Genomic DNA, 13176 nt, shown 5'->3' on the forward strand with positions numbered 1-13176 from the left:
TATATATAGCATAGAATAGTTAAAAACGTGAAAAAATCTATATATCAATATTATTGTGTTAATTGGAATTTTAAAAATTTTTATAATCCATTTATTAATTTACGTATTAGACGCTTCTATTTTTATCGATTTTTGAGGATTATCCAATTTTTTATGTAAAAATTTTTTTTTAATTATTTAAAATCTATATCTTTAAATTCGCAAATGATTTTAAAATATATAAACTTTTGTCATTATGAATATTACAATATGCACATACAATATAATTGAATAATATATAATTATGTCAATTTCTGCAAGTTCAATTAGTAATGGAAAAAACTATTTTAACGAAATAATAATTTAATTTTTTTTTTTTTAGATTTATTATTATTATTTTTTTTTAATAAAATAAAATTTTTATTATAATGAATGCTGTATTAAATATACTCAGAGTAAATCTTCTATGACCCATAATAAATTTCTCATTATAAGAAATATTTATGTTAATTAAAATATTAATTGTTTTTATTTTCTTTTAAAAATATGTTTATAAAAGTATGTATTAAAATGAAAATACATGAACTTTTTCTAAATTATTTATATTCCTATATATTTGTTATAATACTTTATATATCTTATATATATATACATTATTTTTGTTTTCATTTGTAAAATTATATTGCTATATATATCTTTGACATTGCAAAACTGCAATGATTACTTTTATATCAAATACATTTTGGCCCCCTTTTTTATTATATTAATATTTTTCTCTATATACATGTATTTACATTTTTAAAAGGAACATGTATATAAATTAAGTATTCTTTAATATTCTATTAAACAATAATAAATCGTATTCCGATTTAGAAGTAATATATAAATTTTGTAAAATCATTACATGCAAATATAATCTCATTATTATAGTATATTATAAAATATCCTTAAATTTAGAGATTTGTAGATAATAATAAATTTTATTTTATTAACGCAGGATGATATATAAAAGAGTAATTTTTTTTTTTAGATAAATATTAATGTATACATTATATAATTCAGAATATTGTTCATAATTTAATATACCTTTTCTATTATTTTTATTATCAAGATAATTAATATTACTTAAATATATAAAGAAATTGTGCAAAAAAATATATATAATTAGAATTATTTTTTAGGAACCATGTAAAAGTTTATAATTAGTATCTGAATATATGTAAGTATAAATTTTCTGTATGTTATACTTTTTATTGAATAAAAAAAAATTATTTATCACTGATTGAATAATTTTTATTTTACTTTAATACTGTCTAATATTATTATCCTCCGTATTACTTTTTTTTTATAATTATTTTTATGCAAAATTTCTGTGTATATATAATATGACAAATCAATTTTAAAGTCATTTTACATTTGTAAAATTTACTATGGGTTATATTTATATAAATTCAACTTTTTACCTTTTAAATAAAATAAAAAAAATTATAAATAATATTATTTTTATTTTATCCTTTGCAGGAAATATAAAATAATTAATATTTGTATTAGTAAATGTATAATGGCATTAAAGAACTATAAAATGAAAGAAAATTTTAAGCCCCTCTTTTTTATTAAAAACATTGCATTTATCTTAATAATTTGGATATGTCATACTAAAAATAATGTAGTATTATAATAATAGTTTGTATTTCTTCTTTTGTTGCTAAGTTTTGTTATTAAGAATAAAAATTTCTTTGTATAAAAATAAATACCCATGTATATATAAATGTTTACATTCTTTTTTTTTAGTGTAACTGTGGTAAATCAATGGATAAAATTATATAGATGTATATTTAGGCTAAACAACTAATAGTATACTAACAGAGAGTTCAATGAATGTATTACCTACTGTATATACATTAAGTAACGATGATAACACAAAATTAGTCAATAAAAACAATGACGTATATAAAAATGGCAATTAGCTTATATCACGAAGAAACATAATAAAAGAAATATTATTAAAAGCAAAGAACAGAAATAAACCATCTATGCAAAGAAAATATCCTTTATTTAATATAATAGATTTATTTCTTGAAAAAGATATGTACAACCATTTAGTTAATATAGATAAAATAAAGAATAACAAGAAAATTAATAAAGAGGCTGAAAAATTAATGATATATAGAAAGATATATTCAGGAGTTATTAAATCCTTTTTAGTTCTATTAATAATATAATTATTTTTATATTTATTATATTTGCTTTTTAATTTTTACCCGAGATAAACATAATAATTCAATGGATATTCAGCATAAAGGAGTAGTATTTTGTTAATTCCAATATTATTAGCAATTTTTGTACTTTTACTATTTGTGGAACTCTTAATTGTATCCGGTATTAATTATAGCTCAAAAAGTATTAAAAAAATTAAATAAAAAAGCCAAATAATTCCGAAATATGTTATAAAACTGTTAATACCTGTGGTGAGAAAAACATTTGATATGGAATTAGAAGATGGAAGCATCCTTAAAAATAATATATAAATAAGTAATGTGCATACATTTACTTAATTTTTATTATAACAAATACATATACCTAACTATTTTGATATGAATTATAGAAATATATATTTTTAATCTTTATTGATTTTCACTGTTACTTTTTAGATAAATTTTTTTTAGAGAACTGCCTTAACGTAATTTCGTACTTTGGAGTGATATGAATAGTGTATATAAGTATTTCTTTTTACATGAAATATATATATATGTTATATGATATTTTTTTAAAAGTGCGAATTTAGTATTATTTAATTAAACTGAAAGGATATTGAATGTTCCTAATAACAAATAATAGACGTAATTTGCTTTCATATCTTTTAAGTTTTTAGTCCAAAATGATTATTTGGTGGTCTCATAAGAAAAAATGCATTATTTCGTTTAAATTTATTCTAAATATCTTTTTTTATATATAATAAAACGAAAAGAGAATATATGCATTTTGTAAAAGTGATTTAAAATAATTTTTATTTTATATATTATTCTGATAAATTTGCTATAATATGTTTTCATCAGAAAGATGCTTTTAATATATTTTAAAAAGTTTGAATGTTTTAAATATGAAAACATAAATATATGATAACAAAAAAATAGTTTAAAAAATGAATTATATAGTTCATTATTGATTCAGATGAATATAAATTCTTGTAAAATAATTGTATCCGGTATATTTATAATTGTACTTCCTTAAAATGGGTTATTAATTCAATTTTATAAAAATTAGTTAAATATTTATTATAAAGTATTGTTATAAATATGAATACTACTTTAATTGTTACCTTTTAGTTAACACTAAATATTTCATTATTCTATTAAATTATTTATTTTTACATATATATTCTATTTTGCAAAATATTTTATATTAAAATTACCGTTTGTATGAGAATCAATTTAATTATACATGGCATATTTTTATATTGGAATAATATCAATAATCCAGGTTCATACATATATTCATTTTTAATGGCATAAATTTTTTATAATAATATATAATATATTATAACTTTTTGTTTTTTTTCCTTTTACTGTATATGTTGAATTTTTTTATGTGCTGAATTTTATAATATAATATAAGTATAATCAAACAAACATGTATTTTTTTTTTAATTTCATTTAAATTATCTATTTCTACAAAGCATATTATAATATAATTTAAAATTTTTTTCAAAATTAAACATGTAATATATTTACACTTGTTAACATGGATGTATTATATATTCAATTGTAAATTAAATATTTTAATAACTGAAAAAGGTATAAATGTATATAAGTTTTTTAAAATGAGAAATACATGAAACAATTTAAATTAATTTTGGTATTATTTAACTAATATAATTTATCACATCCAACATGAAAATTGTGTAACTGAATGTCCTTGTATATTCTATTTATTTATATATATATATATATTGAACCGACGTGGAAATATTGAAAATATATTATTTCAGGTTCATTGACATATTTTTAAATATATTAAAAATAATTTAAGCAATATAATAATGTTCATGTGTATAAGTTTTATTTATGATATAATATTTGCTGATATATGTTTTAAAATAGCTTTCTTTTTATATTATGTAAATAATAAAAAAAATAATTTATATATAAATGCAGCCTCTTTTATTATCTAAGGTGCGTTAAAATAATCCATAATAGTTGTATATTAATATAAAACATTTTTCAATTTATAATAATGTTAAATTTTATACTTTTAAAAAAAATGTTACGTCAAAAATTAAATAAAAAAAAAAGAATATATGGAAATCAAACAAATAGTGAAAAAATATAAAAGAAAAGAAACATATGAATCAGTGAATTAATACTAAGGTAAAAAGTATCAATATAATAAATTGATGCATTGATATTGACTTATGTTTGAGAAACGCAATAGTGTATTAAAGTTCGTATTTTAGCATGTAACTTGAAGAATATTTTTTACATTAATATTTTTTGAAGAAGATAACTATATGTAATGACAGAATAGTAGATTAATTCAGGATGATGCTGAACCATGTCTAACATATATCTTAACAATTACAGAAAGAAAATTTTGAATTTTTAATAAAAGTATATATTATTCTTTTTACGTTTATTTAAATAAGTCATATGTTTATATATGGTATAATACAAAAGACGTTATAACATTTGCACATATAAATTAAAGGGGATAGTTATGTTATATATGAAACATATTAACAAAAACACTGATAATATATACATTACTACATGAATGTTTTAACGTAGATAAATACAAATTCAATACATATATAAAAGAATTGTATAATAAGGTATAATATAATTTATTAATAATATATATGTAATTGATATTTTCTAACAAATTAACTATTTTATGGTACGTTATATAAATTAAAGGAATAGAATTATATAGTTCTGATATTGTTATATTTAAGCATTATGTTGTGTAAGTGCAATAAACATATATTACCAACGAATATTGTCAATATATTTAGAATCTAATATTTCCATTTGAAAAATATATAAACAATAACGGAATACGTATGAATGAAAATAAAGCATTATGAATAAGGTAGGAATAAATGTATATAACAATATACAATTAACAGTTTAATTACATTACACAATTTTGCATGCACGAACTTGTAGATCCATTAGTAAAAGATTAATTAAAATATATAATCAGCTGTAGCAGGAATATTAAAATGTTAATAAAAATTGTGGAATTATTGTAATAAAATTCCTATAGAGAACACTTAGTAGTTTTTTATTATTTCTTAAAAAACCTTATTACTATATATTATTATGGTCTTAATAATGTATCAAATTATAAAAATATTATAACAGTATAAAAGATTATCAACCAAATATTAGCACTTAATATTATATGAAATTTATAATTAAATAGAAAAATGTTGAAGGACAAATATGTATATATAGTAGGTAAAATTCACGTATCACTTAGGAGTATAACACAGAAATAATTAAATAAATTAAAAAAAAAAAAAAGATTTCAAAGTTTCATACTTCGTTTTATGAAAATATAAAATATATAGAAAGTGAAATTTTAAGTTTTCATTTATGAGACTATTAAAAATGTAAATTTCAATAAATATTAAATAAGAATCTTATAAAATTAGCAATAACTTCATATATAAAGTAATGAAATAAAAACATAATTATTGTAGTTTTTGTGATATTATTTTTTTTAATTCAAAAATTGTTATACATTTAATAATTTTCGTTCTTATTTTAATTTATTATTTTTCTTTCTTTTTTTGAAAGAAAAACATGAAATATTTTTTATGTGATTAGAATAACATTTTGTACTTATAATTATTTTATAATTGTTAATTACTGTGTTATATACTAAGCATAATAAAAAAATTATATCATATCCTTTATTTGTTACTAATTATAATTTTTAAATAAAACAATTTATGTTTCTTTTATATATTACATTATTTTTTTAATATATATCATATGTTATATGTGCATGTAAAATAAGAAAAAAAAAAAAAAATATATGTAATAAAATATTTATAAGAAAAATTAATGAATGCATGATTTTCGTAACATTCAATTTTATTGTATTACATTATATAAAAATAATATAACATATAATATTTATTTGTAAATACATTTCAATTCAAATATTCCTGTTATTACAATTTTATGTAGTACATATTTAACAATACTAAATTTTATTTTTTTTTGTTTTTGTTTACATAAATATAAATATTTTTGTCGTATGAAAAATTAGAGAATTTATAAATCAATTATAGATTTATTATAATATGTATTACATAATATACGATTTATATAATATTGTGTATTTATGATACAGAAACATAAGGCGTTAATATGTATCATCTTTTTAAAATATAAACATGATCATAAATTATATTGTATATTAAGAACATAATATTGAAACGTTCAATATATTTTAGTTACATATTCTTTTTAGTTATAATCATTATCTTATTATTTGTATGATGGAATGCTATTCTTTTAAATATTAATTTTTTCAGTTATTTTCATAATTAAAAGAGGTAAATTATAAGAACGATATTTTTTAAAACAAATTCTGTGTTACTTAGAGCATTAATAATTAGAAAAAATAATTTAAATCAATAATTATCGTCATAATACATGATAGTTTGTAATCTACCTACATTCTATACCTTGTATTATTTAAATAAACCTTATATTAGAAAATACTTAGGTACAATTTTGTTTTTTTTTTAAATACTAAATACAGTATTCCTAATAAAACTACTATAAAATAATTAATACATTTTGAAAATTTATAAGTGCAATATAATTACATTGTTTTAATGAAAATTATGTTTTTCTAGAAAAAATTAAGATGAAAATTTTATAATATATTTAAAATTTATTTTTTCTTTGACTCTAATGTAAAAAATAGTACATTTTATTGTATTTTTACGAAAAACTAAAAATAAAATAATTAGGAAAATAAATAAATATTTATGACCTTTATAATTATAAGAAAATTATATTGTTGTTGTTTGTATCCTTGCTGAACATATTAAAATTTTATTGATCTATATCATGGAACAAAAAATTAAGTCACTGTTTTTTATTAAAACTAATACTTTTATTATTCTAACTTGGATATTTTTTCTTTACAATGACATGGTATGATAATATATTTTAAGGTATTTTGTATTTTTTATTTTGTCCACTTCTTATTTTTATTAATATCATATATTAGACTATAATTTTTTCTTTTTTTAAATAATAGTTATTTATTTTTTATTTAGAGTACTTTTTGTAAGTTTGTAGGAGAGTACAATATTGAGCGAACATTAGATATAAAGAGTTATAGATTAGTAGCAGAATGTAGTCAATATAAGGACTCAAGGAATACATACCTAAAAGGAATGATACATGAAAATGATGAGAACGAAAACGTTATAACTAATAGTAACATATGTGACAAAATAATAAATAAACAATCAAGTAAAAGTTCATTATATAAGAAGCAATTCAATAAAGGATATATCAGGCAGAGAATGTTGAAATATAGAGGCAAATACTTAACTCTTTTTGAAAGAAAATTATTCAAACATCTTGATTATATAGATTTTATTAGAAAAAATCCGTCAATTACTAATAAGTCCTGCAAAAAGGTTTTACTTAAGGAGTACGGAATACTAATGTATTTACCTTTTTTATTAGTTTCTTGTGGATTAATATTACCAATAATTCCATATTTCTACACAAATGTAATTAACTTTTACAAAAAATTATATTGCGTGTTCATCCTCATATTATTTGCCATTTTTGAATTAGGAATTGTTTACATGTTTGTAAAAATTAAAAAGCATAGGAGAATTATGAAGCGAAGAGCGTAAAATGAGTAATAAGTAATAATATTTTTTTTGTAGAATACAATTTTATATGAATTTATAACCGTAATGTATATGTAGTAATATACATAATAAGCATATTTTCTAATTTTCATAGTTGAACTTACATATATAGGCATCTTTTATGCAAGATATTAAAAAAATTTGTTCAAAGTTTTCAGATGAATTTGAATATTTTTGTGCTTTTCAAATTATAATTTAATGTATTGTTCTATCTTAAATAAATGTTATGGTTTAATTTTTATATTTGCGTAATTAAATAGATTTTTATTATAAATATATGTTTGTGTGTTAAAATTAATATATAATAGTACAGTTAACATATATTTATTTAAAGATTTAATTTATATTTAAAATAAAAAAAAAATGTTTCAGTTTTTTATATTGCTCTACTACAAAATAATTATTTGTTGAATTAATTTATTTTAGATCATTATTTGTTAGAAATTAAAAATAATTGCGTCTTGTTTAGTATATGATGATATGAAGTAAAAGTATTTTGCTGCACATATATATATATATATGTATATTTGCTTATAAGTAACCCAATATATTTTATACAAAATAAATTTTAAGAAAACTTAGTTATAAATATATTTATTGTAATATTCTCCTTAGAGGATATACAGTTTATTTATCATCCTGTATAAAGGAATACATAATTATATAATATAATGATATCTTTGTTATATTTGAGTTATTTATAATTGTTTAATATTGTCGGAATACTATGTATTCACAATAAAATGAAGAGTTAAAATCAATTATTATGTTATTATGTTATTATTGTTACGTACTGTAGTTTTAATTATATATTATGTAAACTGAATGAATATATATTATATAAACAGTATATCAATAAACATACTTTATATAGTTTTTATGATATATGTCAATGAAAAGCTAAATTATTGAATTAGATACAATAATACATTAACAGTTTTTATGTATAAATTGTAATTTTTCTTTATCGTCATAGAAAATTTTTAAATATATGTATATAATTGTAAGAAGATAAAATTATCATTAAGGGATAATAGAACTAAATGGATATTTTCTACAGTCTTTTCTTTTTGTGTTGGTATTTAGTTATATATTTGTAAAATATATTATTATTGTCTATAAATATATTAAGTAAAAATTTAACCTTATTTTAAGAATATAAAAAAATACAAAAAGTTTAAATTGATAATTTCTATTTCTTTAATATTTTTAACTCCAAATTTTTAAATATGTGTAAGAAAAAAAAAGGATTTCTTTTTTAATATATAATTTATAAACATGAGTTTATTTTTTGTGTTCAATTTATGAACAAGGGGTAGCAGTCATATATTGTATAATATCAACAAGATTGTATATAGTGCATTATTATATATAAGTATTTCTATCTTTTTCGATATAATAAGAATATACTAATAATTCTTTAATTTATAATTTGTATTACTTAATTATTTATTCTATTCCAATTTACAAAAATTATATGGATATGTAAGAAAAAGTAAATAGTTAACAAAAAAGTATATGTATATATATTATAAATCGAATTATATAGATGAAGTATAATATGAGGCACATAGTTATGTTATTATATTTTTACCAGAATTACTCTATACCTTTTTTGTTTTTTCTTTTTTTTAATATCATTCTTTCTCAATGTATATATTTAATTAAAAAAAATCGATAATGAATATAAGATATAAATATGAAAAATTTTCACTTTAACATAATGCTATAAATCATACATAACTAAAAATTATACTATTCAAAAATTACATTAAACAAGTAAAAAAGAAATATTTATTTAACAATAAATTATATATTATTTCATACATCACAGAGTATATTATAAATTCAATTTAATAAATATATTAAGGAACATGAAAGATTGTACATATTATGATTATTATAACTAAATATGTTTTATTAAATATTTCCTTCATAATTTATTGTTAATACTACTGTATTGTTATAATAATATACTTTTTACTAGGAAATACTAGTATTTCCTGGAGATAAAATTTATAAAATTAGAATTATTATTAAGAAAACTTGAATGGAAATAGTAAATATTCTGTTAATATAAAGTATAATATATTATATATGTTCTAAACTTTCTATACTCAATTTGATCCATATTATATATAAAATCAATACATAGAATTATTAAGAAATAATGCATTTTTTATTTTTAACTCTATTATTAAAATGATTCACAAAAATACAATATATTTGATGCAATACATATAAGTATATATTTTAATACTTGTGAATATATTCAAATTATTTTATTTTAATGTAAGTCTTTTTTTTTTTTAATTTTAAGAAAAAAACTGTATAATACGCGTTTAGTGTTATTTTCCTTTGCCAATATTGTGAAATGCATTATAGTTATTTATATTTTATTAAGTTTCTGTGAATAAATAAAAAATAATTTTAAAAATAAATATAGTTTGTCTTATCATTAGAAGTATAATATATTATTATTAATTTTTTCTTTACTGAATATATTGGAATATTAAATATTTTATAAATGGAACGAAAAATTAATATACTGTTCTCTGTTAAACTTTCTACTTTTATCCTTTTAATATGGATATGACATTTTTACAATGACAGGGTATAATAATATCATTGGATTATATTTTCCTTACCAATATTTTCTTTGTTTTATTTATAATAATATTTTTTTTAACAACTGGATTATTTATTATTTTAAAAAAATAATGTTTATATTATTTTTTTAGATAGGACCGAATGAATCCTTGAACAAAAACTTCAAAGTTAGTAGAAAAGTGAATATAAATAATTATCGATTACTAGCGAAATATAAACAGAATAAGGATTCAAATATTACAGAGTTAGATGAAGATATAGAAAAAAATGGCGATTAAGGTGAAAAAGCTCTATATAATAATGAAAAGGTGTTAAGAGAGAAAAGGAAAAAATCTAAATCATATACATTAAATAAAGCACAATTCTAAACAGAAGTTGCCGATTATAATAATATAACTTTTGACGGAATATATTTTCATTTTGCAAAGAAGTTGTTCATGAAAAATGTTTATGATTATTTTGTAGAAAAAAACAGAAGAATTAGAGATATAACTAAAAAATAAAATATAATTTAGAAATTACAGATTTGGAACTGCTATATTTTTTTTTTTTCTTCTAGTAGGAATAAGATTTCCCATATTACGTGTACTTGAGTTATCAGGTAAGCATGATAAATATACGCCATTCGAAACTTGCTGGAATTTTATAAGTAGAATACTTAGAGGTGAAGTAAATAGTTTAGAAATAAAATATTTTTATATAATAGCATTCGGCGTTCTTATGATTATATTAGCTGTAGTACTTGTAAAAGCGATTGCTAAAATATTACAAAATAATGAAAAATATAAAAAAATAAAGTTCATAGATGTATAAAATGAATAATAAGGGATGTGTATTTTCATGTAATGGAGTAATTAATATGAAGACATATCTTTAATTTTTTTAGAGATATAGCCCTAATAAACATATATATAATTAGTTTAATATTATAAAAGAATGTATATATAGTTGTTCTTTTTGATACATAGCAGTATAAAGATGTATTATTCGTTTATATATGAATTTGAGCATGTTGATGATTTCCAATCGTATTTAATGTATTATATAGGTGTAAAAAGGAACATTTGCTATAATATATGCATTTCTTCATTTAAATATATTTCTGTGGAAAAAATACATGTGTACTTCAAAATGAATCTATAATAGCACCATTATAATCATTTTATGGAACTCGGATCATATATATTTGAACAAAATAATGGCGCTTTATAATTTATATTTTGTTATGGTTTAAAATGATTATTATTTAATGTAGATAAAAATTGTATTATTGGATTTAAATTAACAATTAATATATCTTATTTCTATATTATGAACATTAGTAAATGCAATATATTATATTGATATATACAAATTTTACTCAAAAAACAACATAATATATATTATATAAATAATTTTTGTTAGAAATATATAATAAAATATATTTATCTCTTAATACTTTTTTAAAAAAACTTGGTTTATATTTTTTATGGTATATGTAAGGAATTATGAATATGAATAAAATAATATCTTATATAATGGGTTTCTTAAATTGAGGTTTGTAGTTAATATGTTAATTTTATTTTATTTTCCATTTTACTTTATTTTATTAGATTATGTATATTACTAATCATACAATTAATTATTTTTTAAAAATAAAACTCTTAATCCTAAAATTAAAAAAAATTGCATTATTTATTTATATACATAAAAAAAAAAAAAAAAAAGCAGTTGAAAAAAAAACATTATGAATGTTAATATTTTTTTATTTAAATTTTATATTTTTAATATACCAATAAAAGAAATTTTTTTATATGGCATATAGTATTAAAAATATGTTGGATTCTTACATGAAATAAGTAAATAATTTTTATATATGAACTCTATTAAAAGAATTTTAATCTGGTAGTACTTAAGCGAATTTATAAGTAAATTTCACTTTGTTACTTTTTTTTTGATGTACCACTTATTCAGTACACAAATTATATACGTAAATAATACGGTAAAATTAAAAAAAATGTATTAAAAAAATACAAATATGTAGTATCTTTATATTCATTAGAAGTATGAGCAACTTTTTGAGCACTTCATTCAATGCAGAATTTTTGATTACTATAATAAATTGGTTACAAAAAATTATATTGACTACCTCCTTATCATAAAAATATTTGAAGTCATCCTTTCTATATGAACGTGCCAATGTATCCATCATGTGTTATAATATAAATATTATTTATTTTTTCTTTAATTTGTGTGATATGGACATCGTATATAATCAGAAAAATTTTTTATCTAAATTAATAAGGTAAATTCATATTTATAGTATATTTCAAAGTGTACATGATTATACGCAATAATTAGAATTATGAAGTATTATAAAATTTCTAATTCATAAATTATTACGGTATTTGAATGTTTTGAATGATGAAAAACTAGAGGCGCTATTTGAAAAGTATCATTTGTTTTGAAATGTATAGATTTCTAGCTCCATGCAGAATATATATGCAGAATTCTGCAAGAAACCTGAGGAAAAGTATTACTTTTTAATTTATCTGATTTTTTATTCATACAAGCATTCTAATTCTATTACTTTTATGGTAATATTTGTCGTATTGCATATTTTGTATAAAGTAATTATAAACGAAATGTAGAAATATAACTATTATTTGTTACTATTATAATTAAATTTAGTG

At 18.2% G+C, this 13176-nt stretch overlaps 1 protein-coding gene and 2 pseudogenes across 3 annotated transcripts; all 3 read left to right on the forward strand.

The window, feature by feature from the left end:
* The first annotated feature begins 1770 nt into the window (after nt 1-1770).
* PmUG01_00013450 lies at nt 1771-2464 on the forward strand (annotated as a pseudogene). The gene is given in 3 exon segments: nt 1771-1791; nt 1806-2390; nt 2405-2464. Coding segments are annotated over 3 exon segments (666 nt in total).
* Nucleotides 2465-7070: 4606 nt separating this feature from the next.
* Nucleotides 7071-7876, forward strand: PmUG01_00013500 (Plasmodium exported protein, unknown function; the record flags this gene model as incomplete). The annotated part of the gene is made up of 2 exons (XM_029005544.1): nt 7071-7157; nt 7283-7876. 2 exons carry the CDS (start codon nt 7071-7073, stop codon nt 7874-7876), a joined length of 681 nt encoding a protein of 226 aa, XP_028859167.1.
* A 2759-nt stretch (nt 7877-10635) lies between these two features.
* Nucleotides 10636-11317, forward strand: PmUG01_00013600 (annotated as a pseudogene). Its single transcript is given in 2 exon segments — nt 10636-10989; nt 11003-11317. Coding segments are annotated over 2 exon segments (669 nt in total).
* The last annotated feature ends 1859 nt before the right edge of the window (nt 11318-13176 follow it).

The sequence above is a fragment of the Plasmodium malariae genome (genome assembly GCF_900090045.1).
Source record: "Plasmodium malariae genome assembly, contig: PmUG01_00_3, whole genome shotgun sequence".
Lineage (NCBI taxonomy): Eukaryota > Apicomplexa > Aconoidasida > Haemosporida > Plasmodiidae > Plasmodium > Plasmodium malariae.